The 15,299-nt window shown below is 41.3% G+C and overlaps 1 protein-coding gene across 1 annotated transcript in view; it reads left to right on the top strand.

Moving 5' to 3' along the window:
• Nucleotides 1-15,299, top strand: part of CDK18 (cyclin dependent kinase 18) — a 272,296-nt gene that overhangs the window by 215,756 nt on the left and 41,241 nt on the right. The window contains exon 11 of the mRNA XM_089686361.1: nucleotides 2,387-2,484. Within this exon, the coding sequence (XP_089542487.1) occupies nucleotides 2,387-2,484 (98 nt within the window). The remainder of the gene's footprint in view (nucleotides 1-2,386; nucleotides 2,485-15,299) is intronic.

Raw genomic sequence — 15,299 nt, forward strand, 5'->3', positions numbered from 1 at the left:
CTATAATTTTTGGCAAATGAATTACTTTGTATTCACTGTATCCTAAGTTATCCCTTCCACATCTGCAATGATCTCTGTGTTGTTTGTAATTAATAGGTCCAGCAGAGCATTATATCTAGTTGTGGCTTCCACAATTTGACTGATGAAATTGTCCTGGAATACATTCAAGAAATGACGAGATTTAGTTCCGTCTACCCACTTAATATCAGGATAGTTGGAAGTCCCCATGATTATAGCATTGCCCTTCCTTCTCCCAATCTCTAACTATGAAAGTAGATTGGTCACCACCTCCTCCTTAACTTTAGGGGGCCTATAGCATGAACCCACAATTAATGTATCATTTATTTTGTTCCCTTGAAACTCCAGCTTCAAGGACACTTCCTCACTAGCCCCGTTAGCAATGTCAGCCCTCATTTTTACCATCAAATCTCTCTTGACATAAAGGCACACCCCTGCCCCTCCTCTATCACCATGTCCCTCCGACATAGGGAGTACCCCTAGACAGTCTCAAGCCAGACATGTGAGCTGTCAAACTAGATTTCTGATATTCCCACAAAGTCAAAATCCTCCTCATGTATTATTACTTCTAGTTCTACCATTTTAATAACCACACATATTATTTTATCATTGCTTGCTCTCGAGTTACAGCAAGATTCATCCAGCCTACAATCATTGATACTCAATACTTTGGCCCAGATCTGAACACTGTGACCCTTGCTTACTGCAATGTATAACCTTTCACTATTCTCTCTCCCACATCCTAGTTTATAAGTTCCTCCAACATTCTGGCCATCGTCTCCCCACAACAGAGCCGCACCATCCCCATTTCTGTGCAGTTCATCCCTGCAGCAAAAGCCCAATTCTCTTTTAAACCAAAACCCTTCTTCTTACACCAGTTCCTCAGCCACTTGTTTACCTCTGTAAGCTCCTGTTGCCTTTATGGTGTGGCTTGAAGTACAGATATTATTTTTTGGAATACTACTTTGGATGTCCCTTTCTTTAATATAGCACCTAAGCCCCTGAAATCATTTTAAGGACACCCCATCTTCTTCTGATTTCCTCCACAGCTCCACCCAGCAATTTGACCCTCAATTTTCCAGGCAAACTAGCCCCATCTATCTTTTTAATGATTGAGTCCCCTAGCACCAGTATCCATCTATCCTTGTCTATACTTTTGCCCACATCCTTACTAGAGTTGTTGTTCTCCTGGCAGCTAGGGAAAGTAGTCTGTTCTAGCAATGCCACTTCTGAGCTGAAATATCCAGCATCATGCAGCCGAACATATTAACCCAGTACGTCTGGCACCTGCACCTCTATAACACCACCCTCTTCTTTACTGGCTCCAGCCAGCACTTGACAGGTAGGATTCACACTCCTATCCATGTTGCAGATGCTTCACAGTGTTGCCAGGTGATCTTTTAGATCCATAATCTAGGCTTTCAAACAAACAACTTGTTCACATCTCACACAGTAGTATTTACCTTCAAATGGTTGTTCAAGGAATGTATACATGGAGCAAGATGTGCAGCGGGTCACATCACTACTCTTGTAGGACATGTTACCTTCTAACATAATGAGGATAATCAAAAACATTTTTTTATTTAATTTATGTATTTATTTTATTCTAATCTCTATTGTTTTGTCCTAAACTGTTTGAGAAGTAAAAGAAACTACTCAGTTTTCTCACCGTGCCCCCTCGGTACGCTCCCTCACATTCAATCATAAACTGAAGAAGATCATTTAACATAAGAAATCACATTTTGATATGAATGGCTGCAGTTAGCAGCTTGTTTGATCACAGCTATTCATTAATCAGCAGAGTCTAGGGGACCCTATTGCCAAAAGTTCATGATCGCTGAAGTGACTATGAGCTTAAAGCCTAAGGAAATGCAGCTGCTGTAAGGGTTACTGAGCCAGCCAGCTACAAGCAGTTCTGCTCTTCTGTAACCCTTATGTCTTTGGTAGTGAAAGGGCTAACAGAATGTACAATATGTATGTAAAGTGCTGCATAAATTGACGGCACTATATAAGTACCTGTAATAAATAAATAATAATGAGATGCCTCATTTTTTTTATAATTGCCATGAGGTGAGAGAAATATTAGCTCTAAATCAATGCAGTGTGACAACTGATTATGTTCCATGTCTATAATAAAACCACTGCAAAATTATGACTGTAAAATCCAAAACATACTCTCGCTGTCAGTTCTGTTATTATGTGAAGTCTTCTTTGGTTAGTTCCTTTTTTTGTTTTTGATTTCTTTGATGTCCAGAACAAATGTTATTACAAAAGTGGTATAAATGTACTTCTAAGGAAAACCAAGGGAACTGTGTGGTAAAGAATAAATAGTTATACCCAGGTTAAAACAATCTGACCTTCTTTACAGGGGAGTTGGCTGTATTTTGTATGAAATGGCCACTGGACGGCCAATGTTTCCTGGCTCTACAGTGAAGGAAGAGCTGCATTTAATCTTTAGACTTCTTGGTAAGTCAAAAGTTTTTTTTTAGTATGTAATATATATATTGTTAGCATGCTGTTTATACAGACACAGGTGCAAAAGAAACATTCTCTCCTATTATACTGTGATTAGTACTGTAGTTCTGTTATTAGGTGGATATTTTATGTGTAGTATATTGTTCTTTCTTGTGGAACTACAATGGTTATGATGTCATTCCTGTCTCTGTGTGTTCTTGTTTTTAATAAAAAAAGAGGGCTCAACCGTATGTCTAACACCATCTTGACAGGTGAGAGTCATATCTGCAGCAGCATTCTGACAGGTTATGGGCCCAGCCTCAGCTAAAGTACTAAATACTGCTACAGATATAGTTTTTAGACTCTGCTCACCTATAGGCGTTCTGAATTGCGGGTAGAATTGCTGAGATTCTGCCTGTGATTTCAAAATGTGCTGTTAAAAATGTCAAATCGCACATCAGCGAGTTCAGGTGCCATTAATTTCAATGTCGCCTAAAAACACAGGGCGATGCTGCCGCAATTGTCACACGACAAAACTCGTAATCACGCAAACCAAATTGCGCAATGTGTGTCACCAAAAGTTCTGGAACTTTTGGGTGTTACACATTGCTCAGTTTGGTTTGCTTAATTGCAGTGCATTTTTGTTGCACAACAATATCACCCCGCATTTTTAGGTGCCATTAAAATGAATGGTACCTGAACATGCTGATGTGTAATTTGACATTTTTACAGTGCGTTTTGAAATCGCGGGAAAAATCGTGCCTATTCTGCCGGCGGTCCAAAACACCTATATGTGAACAGAGCCTTAGAGGTACAGCAAAACAGTTTCTGGCAAGTTTGATGGCAGTGTTTCAGTAAATTTCTCAGTTGCCAATCTGACAAACCAGAACTACCAGTGAAAATGCCCAAGCCAAGCAGATTTACAGGTGAGTGGACAAAGGAAGCTCAAAACGTTTTCTCTGTCCACTCCACTATATGACTAAGCAAAAATGATTATTAAATTGTGCACAAATGTGAAACCACAAAAGAGTTGTGGGATGAGCTACAGAAAGTACACTAGGGAGAAAACACTATACCAGACCAAGCTAATGAAAGTTAGGCACATGCAGGTCTATATCAAAGGTGCTCTAGAAATGGTGGAATACCTGCAAGCTATAGAACAGTGGTCTCCAAACTGCGGTCCTTTGGTTGCCTTTATCTGGACCTTGGGGAACTATTTCTCGAGACACTATTCTGCTAACTGTCTCCAACAATAGGGGCACTATTCCTCCCACTGACACCAATGATGGGGCACCATTCCACCCACTGACACCAATGATGGGACATTATTCTTCCCACTGACACAAACAATGGGGGTAGTATTCATCCCACTGACACCAATGATGTGGCACTATTCTTCCCACTGACACCAATGATGGGACACTATTCCTCCCACTGACACCAATGATGGGACACTATTCCTTCCACTGACACCAATGATGGGACACTATTCCTCTCACTGACACCAATGATGGGGTACTATTTCTCTAACTGACACCAATGATGGCTCACTATTCTTCCCACTGACACCAATGATGGGGCACTATTCCTCTCACTGACACCAATGATGGGGCACTATTCCTCCCACTGACACCAATGATGGGGCGCTATTTCTCCCCCTGACGTCAACAATGGTGTACTATTCCTCTCACTGACACCAATGATGGAACACTATTACTAATCCAAAAAGTGGCAATGTTTACTTCCACTGAAAGAAAATTTCCACTCCTGCTGACCACAGTCCGTCCCCCTAAAATCTGAAGGACAGCAAACTGGCCCCTTGTTTAGAAAGTTTGGAGACCCCGGCTATAGAAGAAGAAATTAAATACTTCCATATAGCAGCACTGCTACTCAGTGGTCTCTCAGGCAGTGATGAGACACTTGTTATTGCACCTGATGCTTAGTCAGATGATGACGTTACCATGGAATAAGTCAAAGATATATACACTGCTCAAAATAATTAATAAGGAACACTTGTTAATCAGAGTATATCATCACGTCAATTAAACTCCTGGGATATTGATCTGGTCAGTTAAGTAGCAGAGGTGGTTGTTAATCAGTTTCAACTGCTTAGGTGTGAAATTAACAACAGGTGCACTAGATGGGTAACAATGAGACAACCCCCAAAACAGGAATGGTTTTACAAAACAGACTTTATGAGGGTGGCCTGAGGGCCCGGCGTCCTCTAATGCGCCCTGTGCTCTCTGCCTGGGATCATAGAGCTCGATTGGCATTTTCCATTGAACACCAGAATTGGCAAGTTCACCACTGTCACTCTGTGCTTTTCACAGTAGGTTCACCTTGAGAACATGTGACAGATGTGAAAGGGTCTGGAGAAGACGTGGAGAACGTTATGCTGCCTGAAACATCATTCAGCATGACCGTTTTGGAGGTGGGTCAGTGGTGGTCTGGGGAAGCATATCCATGGAGGGACGCACAGACCTCTACAGGCTAGACAATGGCACCCTGACTGCCATTTAGTGATGAAGGAATTGATACCATTGAATGGCCCCCACGCTCGCCTGACCTAAATCCAATAGAACACCTCTGGGATATCATGTTTCGGTCCATCCAACACCGCCAGGTTGCACCTCAGACTGTCCAGGAGGTCAGTGATGCCCTGGTCCAGATCTGGGAGGAAATACCCCAGGACACCATTTGTCATCTCATTAGGAGCCTCCCCCGACATTGTCAGGCATGCATACAAGCACATGGGGGTCATACAAACTACTGAGTACCATTTTGAGTTGCTGCAATGAAATTTCAGCAATATGGACTAGCCTGCTGCATCATTTTTTCACTTTGGTTTTCGGGGGTGTCTTTGCTTATTTTCATTTCCACCAAACGATGGGACATCCTTCTGTTCCTAACACATTACCCAGTCCTTATCAGTATAGATATCCAGCATGATATTTTTCTCCATTGAGATCTGATGTGTTTTCAAAAGTTCCTTTTTTTTTTTGAGCAATGTATAACTGAAAAGCCGAAAGTGCAAACCATGACACATTTTTCTAGGGCCTCCTAGTGGGCCTCCTAGACAGGCCCCTTAAATACAAAGGACATAATCTAGAAATGTAGACTGAATCAGCAAAAAAGACAAGTTAAATAACAAAAGGCCAAATGCCTTAACCACTTGCTGCCCAGGGCAATTTTGAAATTTTTCATATACATGTTAAAGTCAGCATTTTTTGCTAGAAATGTATATAGAACATCCAAACATTATATATTTTCTGAAAGCAAGGGCTCTGGAAAATAAAATGGTGGTTGTTGCAATTTTTCATGTTGCACAATATTTATGCAGCCATTTATCAAAATGAATTTTAATGCACACAAACACAATATAATACCCAATTATTTGTGAAAATAAGAAAGATGATGTTGCATTGAGTAAACAAACATCTCAAGTTTTAAAATTGCTCATGTGTGAAATGGTAACAAAAGACGATGCTTTAGTAGCCTTTATAGGTTACCAGTTTAGAGTTAAAGTGGTGGTAAACCTCAAATTATGAAAAATGACCAAAGCACATCCCTCAATAGTGTGTACTAGCCTTAAACCAAAGCACTGCATCTGTTTCCTCTCTGATATTGCTCCCTGTGCTCTTTTCTATCTGCATGACTCACTCCTAATAGACTAAGCCAACACCTCTGCCTCTTGTTAGATGGTTAGCCCCATGCCAGCTCACAACAGAAATCTCATACCCTCAGTACTAATGTTCTCTGAGCCAGTGTAGAGGGTAGAGGGCATTTCTTCCCACCAGTTAGTTATCAGGTTTCATAGAGGTGTGTGCTAGAGGCTGTTAGGTAAACTCAGTTTGCAGCACTCTGTTAAGCAGAATGCCAGTCTATTAATCAGGACTGCTCATGATGGTCTGGTGCCGTTTGAGTTTGTCTTGAGCTCCACCTGCCTTCTGGAAGCTATGAGAGCCTTCCAGAACATAGGTAGGAGCTAGTCACCTCACTGGATATACAGTAAGGTCCATATATATATTTGGACGGGCACAATTTTAGTTTTTTTTCAGGTATTTATCAAAACATATTCAAGCTATAGTTATACTGTATAATGGATATGGGCTGAAAGTGCACACACTCAGGTTTAATTTGAGGGTATGTACATACAAATTGGAGGAAGGGTTTAGGAATTACAGCTCTTAAGAGTTGCCATCCCCTCTTTTTTAAGGGACCAAAAGTAATTGGACAGTCGAATCAAAGCTGTTTTATGGCCAAGTGCAGGCTACTCCTTCATTATTTCTTCATCAATTAACCAGGTAAAAGGTCTGGAGTTGATTCTAAGTGTGGTGTTTACATTTGGAATCTATTGCTGTGAACCTACATCATGCGTTCAAAGGAGCTGTTCATGCAAGTGAAAAAGGCCATTGTATGGCTTCAAAAACAAAACAAATCCATCAGAGAGATAGCAGCAACATTAGGAGTGGCCAAATCAACAGTTTGGTACATTCTGAGGAAAGAAGAATACACTGGTGAGCTCAGCAACATAAAAAGGCATGGACGTCCACAGAAGACAACAGTGGTGGTTGATCCCAGGATCCTCTCTATGGTAAAGAAAAAACTCATTCACAACATCCACACAAGTGAAAGACACTCTCCAGGAGGTGGGCGTATCATTGTCAAAATGTACAGTCAAGGGAAGACTTCACAAGAGCAAATACAGAGGGTTCACCAAAAGGTGAAAATCATTCATAAGCATGAAGAATAGAAAAGCCAGCTTTTGCCAAAAAACAGCTAAAAAAGCCAGACCAGTTCTTTGGGCAGATGAAACTAAGATTAATCTCTACCAGAATGACGGGAAGAGAAAATTTTGGAGAAGGCTTGGAACAGCTCATGATCCAAAGCACACAACGTCATCTGTAAAACATGGTGGAGGCAGTGTGATGGCACGGGCATCCATGGCTTCCAGTGGCACTGGGTCATTGCAGCAACGTTGATTGGACGGCACTTCACAGTAGAGATGGACAATGATCCAAAACACACTGCAAAAGCAACCCAGGAGCTTTTGAAGGAAGAGAAGTGGAATATTCTGCAATGGCCGAGTCAATCACCTGATCGCAACCCAATTGAGCATGCATTTCACTTGCTGAAGGCAAAACTAAAGGCACAAAGACCCACAAACAAAGAACAACTGAAGACAGCTGCAGTTAGAGCCTGGCAAAGCATCAGAAAGGAGGAAACCCAGTCTTTGGTAATGTCCATGGGTTCCAGACTTCAGACAGTTATTGCCAGTAAAGGATTCTCAACAAAATATGAACTGTGTATAAAAATGGAAATTCTGAAGGACCCTCTGCACACTGCTATATACCCTTTCAAGCAGACTTTGCAATAAATTGGGATATTTTGTTCAAACATATTGCAATACATGTTTAAGCTGGCCAACTGCATCACAGGTATATCTTGTTTGTTGTATTGTTGGGTCAGTAGCCAGACCTGAACCTGGTAGCTCTCCCCCACTTTGTCTTTTTCCCCTATATTGGCATTGTGTCCACAGTAGCAGAGCAGAGTAGGACTGGCCATAGAGGGATTACTTTGATGCAGTTGGCCATCTTAAGCATGTATTGCAATATGTGTGAACTAAATATCCCTATTTATTGCAAAGTCTGCTTGAAAGGGTATATACCAATGTGCAGAGGGCCCTTCAGAATTTCTAGTGTTAATGTGTGGTTACACCCCTTTAAAACCTGGTGGATAAATGCATGTACTAGCTGTTGGGATTTGAGCACAGGTATATCTTGTTTGTGTATAAAAATGGCTGCAGTTCCTAAAATTTGTACTTGATAATTATGTTCAACCCCTTGAATTAAAGCTGAAAGTCTGCACTTCAGATTCTTTTGGATTGTTTCATTTGGATTTATTCTCATGGCTTACAGAGCCAAAAGTATGAAAATTGTTTCTCTGTCCAAATATATATTTACCTAATTGTAGTGGTTTACAACCACTTTTAAAAATAAGCTCTGGCATTAAAATGATTTCTTTTACTGTGACCTCACATGTGTGTTGCAGTCATCATTTACATGTGCGTGTGGGACCTATGGATGTGTTTGCATTTGCACTTTCATAGGTGGGGCTAGGGAGGGCTTTATTTTTTTTTCTATTTACTGTATTTAAATATACTTTTTCTTACACTCTTCATTTGTTTCCATTCAACTGATTTCACAAGGGTTGAACACCACCCCTTGTAATAGCTTGGACAGTGACCGGTAATCTCGTGAAATCAGGGGACTATAAGACCAAAGATCCCTCCTCTGCCCTCCAAGGCAGCAGACACTCAAACAGAGATCTGTTTGATCAGCTGCTTCTGGCTAGGATAACGCCATACTGAAACTGGATGTAACTAAATCCTCCTCGCTTCCAACTTCATTCATCACAGATTAGAGGGAGGAATGAATGTTTTTTTTATGTGCAATTAACCCAACCAGAAACAGCAGTGTCAGGAGTGGGAAGGCCCCTTCCATGTTCTCTAAAAGTGATTAGGCAGCTGCGTAGCTGCTCCGGCCATTTTTACAAAAAATCCAGGCACCAGCTCTAAAAAATATTCGGAAAATGGCTTCCTCCCAAGGTTGTATCTATATGGCCTCTGGAGTGGAGGTGGTTTAAGGAGATATAGAAAACAGATACTGAGTGTGCCTTTCATTCCAAAGAGGCACCTGGTCGTTTTTCCACTGCCGCATGACTTTGGAGCTATAAGTCATTTGACCAGTGATAAAAATTTCCTCACTCAGCTTGATCAAAGCGTGAAAATTCCAGCAGCTAATGGACAGTATATGGATAGAATAGGGAAGGTTATCTTCACTATAACAAACAGTCATCAAACAGATACAGATCAAAGATGTACTTTATGTTCCTAACCTTGAAAGTAGCCTCCTGTCAGTGAAGAAGCTCACCAAACAAGAAAATGTAGTGACTTTCAGAGATAATGGCTATATTATCACAAAAGGAAACCACATACTAGCTAAAGAAAAAATCATAGATAAACTGTGTCAGTTGAAGTCCAGTGAATTGGTTAACATTGTCAAAAAAAGAAATACACGTGAACTGCATTCACTCCTGGCACTTTAGCCTTAGACAAAGAATTCCTGAAGGAAGCTAGCCGAAGATCAGCATGCAAGTGGCAAGAAAAAAATTGACTCCTTAAGAATGCACCAGTTGCACAAAAGGGATACATGATCAGGAAATCTTTTCCCAAAAGCAGAAACAGCAGAGCCCTAGGATTTCACTCAGATCTATGTGGTTTTATGAAAGCTCTGACTGTAGAACAGGAAAGATATTTTCTCATATTTATTGATGACCGCTTGAGGTATACTGTGCTCTACCTGTTTCACAGTAAAGATAAAGTTCCAGATAAACTTGAATTATATTGCCCAAGTAGGGCTGGCTGTACACTCTTAGAATTTTTTCATCCAGCTACACTATATTGTGCAGATTGATGAATTTATTTATTTCAGGTACTTCTATAGCGCTGTCAATTTACACAGTGCTTTACATATTTATATATATATATATTGTACATTCATATCAGTCCCTAACCCTCAAGGAGTGCACAATCTAAGGTCCCTAACTCATATTCATATATACTGTGGGAACTCGCATCCAGTGGTAGAGCTTTTTAAAGCATACAGCAACTCGCTTCTTCTTTTTTTAAAGGCCTTTTAGCCCAATTTTATTTAAAACAAAAAGTTCATTAATAGGCTTCCCATGCAGGGGTATCCATCATCCAACAAATGCAACAAATATTCAGCCTCCTGGCTTGTACACCGATTTACGTCTGTCTCCTGCAGACTCTATCCAAAATGGTTGTTTTGCACACAGCTATCCTCTAGCACACAGCTACTCTGGCTTCCACCTCTCCTTGGTGAAGCCCTCCTGACTCCAAGGCAGAGACCTCCTGTCTGCCAGGGTGGAGCCCTCTTGACTCCTGTCTGCCAGGGTGGAGCCCAGAATCATGGCCTGGCCTCCACAAAAAGGCCTGCACACACCTGTGCAATCAGTGCGCTGGCTGCTCTCAAAACATGGACCCATGATTGGAGATTTCATCCCTCCCAAATCTCTTAGAAATCTTTAGGCTACAGGTCCCAAAACAGGCTTTACAAACCAAAGAGGAAACTAATAAACCAGTTTCCTCTGCATTATGAGAACTGCCTGGAGCCCCTCAACCTGTATGGTTGAGAATCCTGGGTCATCACCGTGATTTTCATCGTGGCAGGATACCGCAATGCCACAATACACATACTAGGGCCAATTTACACAGGAGCCAACTAACCTACGAGCATGTCTTTGGAGCATGGGAGGAAACTGGAGTACCTGGAGGAGACCCATGCAGACACAGGGAGAACATGCAAATTCCAGGCAGGAGGGCTGGGATTCAAACCAATGACCCTAGTACTGCCAAGCAGACATGCTAACCATGTGCCTAGAATGCTCAAACAGCAGCCACTATTTAACCAAAAAATGTTCTGTCTTTGCGTCTTAAATTTTTCACTTTCAACATTTTTAAAGAACATTAACAGTCACTGAAGATCATGGAGTCATAAACGTGATAGTCAGTTAACAATATAATGAGGAGTGAACAGGGCCACATTCTCGTTCACTGAAATAACAAGCATGCAAGAAATGATGTACTCAGGATACAATACTTAAATGTGCTAAAGATCTAGAAGACATAAAAACCCTAACTGTGAAAAACTAATGGGGCTTTTAGAGGCACCACACCAAAATGAAAATATACTCAAATGTTTAAAAGATACAACTTTATTTAACCACTTGCTTACTGGGCACTTGTACCCCTTCCTGCTCAGACCAATTTTCAGCTTTCAGCATTGTCACAATTTGACTGACAATTACTCAGTCATGCACCACTGTACCCATATGAAATGTTTGTCCTTTTTTTCACACAAATAGAGCTTCCTTTTGGTGGTATTTAATCAGCACTGGGTTTTTTTTATTTTTTGTGTTATAAATGAAAAAGCTACCAAAAAATTTGAAGAAAACACATTTTTCTTTGTTTCTGTTCTAAAATTTTGCAAATAAGTAATTTTTCATCATAAATTTTGGCCAACATTTATACTGCTACATTTCTTTGGTAAAAATAACTTAAATCTGTGTATATTATTTGGTCTTTGTGAACGTCATAGAGTCTACAAGCTATGGTACCAATCATTGAAAATTGATGACACCTGATCACACCTTGTTGAGACACTAACAAGCCAGGACAGTACAAATATCCCCTAAATGACCCTTTTTTTGAAAGTAGAAAGTCCAAGATATTTAGTCAGAGGCATAGTGAGTTTTTTAAAGTTGTATTTTTTTCCCACAATTCACAATTTTTTTTTGTTCAACAAAATTGTTATATTAAAAGGTTATTTCTCCCACACGGCATATGCATACTTGCAACTACACCCCAAAAACACATTCTGCTACTCCTCCTGAGTATGGGGATACCCCATGTGTGAGACTTTTTTACAGCCTAGCCACATAGAGAGGCCCAACATGCAAGGCGTACCGTCAGGTGACCTAGGGGTATAAATTACACATTTCATTTCCTGACTACCTATTACACTTTTGAAGGCCCTGGAGCTCTAGGACAATGGAATTAACCACAAAATGACTCAGTTTTGAGAAGCAAACACCCCAACATATATTCTGTAAAGCATGATGAGTCTTTTGAACATGTAATTTTTTTTCCACAAGTTTTTGGAAAATGTGGAAAGAAAATGAAAACTTATTTTTTTTACACAATGTTGTAAATTTATAAAATATTTCCAACACATAGCATGTACATAGCAAAAATTACACCACAAAATACATTCTGCTACTTCTCCTGAGTATGAGGATACCACATGTGTGAGACTTTTCCACAGCCTGGCCACATAGGGAGCCCCAACATCCAAGCAGCACCTTTAGGCCTTCTAGGGGCAAAAATTATACATCTAATTTCTTGACAACCTACCAAGACTTGAAGGCCCTGGAGCACCAGGACAGTGGAAACATCCACAAAAAACTACCCCATTTTGAAAAGCAAACACTCCAACATATTTTTTGTGAGGCATAATGAGTCTTTTGAACACATCTTTTATTCCCCAAAAGTTTTAAGAAAATGTGGAAAGAAAATGAAAACATATTTTTTTTAAACAAGTTGCCCATTTATAAGATATTTCTTACACATAGCATGTACATACCAAAAATTACACCCCAAAATACATTCAGCTACCTCTCCTGATTATGACTATACCACATGTTTGACACTTTTCCACAGCCTGGACACATAGGGAGCCCCAACATCCAAGAAGCACCCTTAGGCATTCTAGGGGCAAAAATTGTACATCTAATTTCCTGAAAACCAATCACGTTATTAAAGCCCCTGGAGCACCAGGAAAGTGGAAACACCCACAAAATGACCCGATTTTGGAAAGAAAACACTACAATGTATTTTCTAAGAGTCTTTTAAACATTTAATTTTTTTACACAAGTTTTCGGAAAATGTGGAAAGGAAATGAAAATTTATTTTTTTTAACACAAAGTTGCCAATCTATAAGACATTTCTAAAAAATAGCATGGACATACCAAGAATTACTCCCCAGAATACATTCTACTACTCCAGATTATGAGGATACATGTACAAGACCTTTTCAGTGTCTGTACAGATTATGTGCCCAGCATTGCAAGTGTAACACAAAAATCAACAAACACTCTATAGAAAACAATGTAAATAAAAGATTATCTGTGGTATGAGGAGAGCATTGGTCCAGGTCAGTACAGGCAGCAGGCTGACATCCAGGCAGCAGGCAGGAACAAGGTCCATAAATCGTCCTGGGTTAGTACAGGCAGAAGGCAGATATATGGTTGCTGATCCACTGCTTTCTATGGGCTCATACACTGAATCAGAATCAGGAAATGAGAGCTCCCCCCTGCTCTCATCCATCATACTGAGGATTTTGAACACCTCCTCACTAGTGTAAATTTGTTTTGACATGGCTGGCTCTGGTGGCACTGGGACAGGTAGACTGCTGATGTTGGCTGTAGGATGGGTACTCTGGTGATTGTGGCTGTGTGACAGTACTCTGCTGATGGTGGCACTGATGGATGATAGGTGCACTGCTGATGGGCACTGATGGGTGACAGGTACACTGATGGGCACTGATGGGTGACAGGTGCACTGCTGAGTGACAGGTACACTGCTGGGCACTGATGGGTGACAGGTGCACTGCTGGGCACTGCTGGGTGACAGGTGCACTGGTGGGCACTGCTGGGTGACAGGTGCACTGCTGGGTGACAGGTGCACTGCTAATGAGCACTGATGGGCTACAGGTACACTGATGGGCGACGGGTACACTGATGGGTGACAGATGCACTGCTGATGAGTACTGATGGGCAACAGGTACATTGATGGGCAAAGGGTACACTGATGGAGGACAGGTGCACTGCTGGTCGGGCGACAGGTACACTGATGGGCAATGATGGGCTACAGGTACACTGATGGGCGACGGGTACACTGATGGGCGCCAGATGCACTGCTGATGAGTACTGATGGGCAACAGGTACATTTATGGGCAACGGGTACACTGATGGAGGACAGGTGCACTGCTGGTCAGGTGACAGGTACACTGATGGGCACTGATGGGTGACAGGTGCCCTAATGAGCGAAAGGTGCACTGCTGATGGGCACTGATGGGCCACAGGTGCACTGCTGATCAGCAATGATGGGTGACAGGTACACTGATGGGCACTGATGGGCAACAGGTGCACTGATGGGCACTGACGGGCGACAGGTGCACTGCTGATGGGCACTGATTGGTGACACATGCACTGATGAGCGGTGGGTACACTGATTGGCACTGATGGGCAACAGGTGTACTGCTGATGGGCACTGAAGGCCGACAGGTACACTGATGGGCAACAGGTACACTGATGGGCGAGAGGTACACTGATGGGCAACAGGTACACTGATGGACACTCTGACAGGGGCAGTAATGTGTATATGCACTGTAAAAATGGTAACTCACTGTTAGAAGATTCCTCTCCTCACACAAGATCTGCGTTACCATGATTGCACACAGCCTGTCACGTGGTAAAGAACCACAGCCAATGGCTCTTTACCACAATCGATGTTGATCTGTGTCTAAGGGAACGAGAGAACCACCGCCCGTTCGTCATTTCCATATATGACAGGTCGGAGGCTGTTAACATAGTTGTGGTAGTGATATTTGAGCAATCACAAAGCTCATCATAAAAAGCATGTATGACTTATAAGAAGCAGGCTTAATACATAATATTACAAGGCATAACCTTGGATAATATCAGAACCATAGTTGACATATTTGCTCCAAAGTAGTACTTCCATTCTTTCTCCGACATGTTTCGCAGGACAATAGCCCGCTTCCTCAGGGAGATATGACATATGATTCTAAAATTATATAAACAAGGCCAAAAATAAGCATACAGCAAACTAAAGAAAAATGACATTTGTAATGAATAGACATTTACATTTACCCGATGATGACATCAGCCAGTAGTAACCATGAACATAGGATCCAAGGGGGAGGGGTCCCTCAATCAGAGGTGCAAAAGTGAGCCAGATGGACAAAACCTCACATCCATATTTAAAGCTGAAAAAGTCAAAACATCCAAGTGTTTATTGTGTCCCAAAACCTACAAACTACACCCCTACTCCCCAAGCTGGTTATACACACTCAGACTATTACTTCGGGACAACAAAAGATATTCTATGTATAAAGATAGATATGGGTTGGGTATATATCAAGAAGTCATTCATAAACTAATTT

The sequence above is a fragment of the Staurois parvus genome, unplaced genomic scaffold, assembly GCF_062004578.1.
Source record: "Staurois parvus isolate SC_StPar_1 unplaced genomic scaffold, SC_StPar_1.0 ptg000395l, whole genome shotgun sequence".
NCBI classification, from domain to species: Eukaryota; Metazoa; Chordata; class Amphibia; order Anura; family Ranidae; genus Staurois; species Staurois parvus.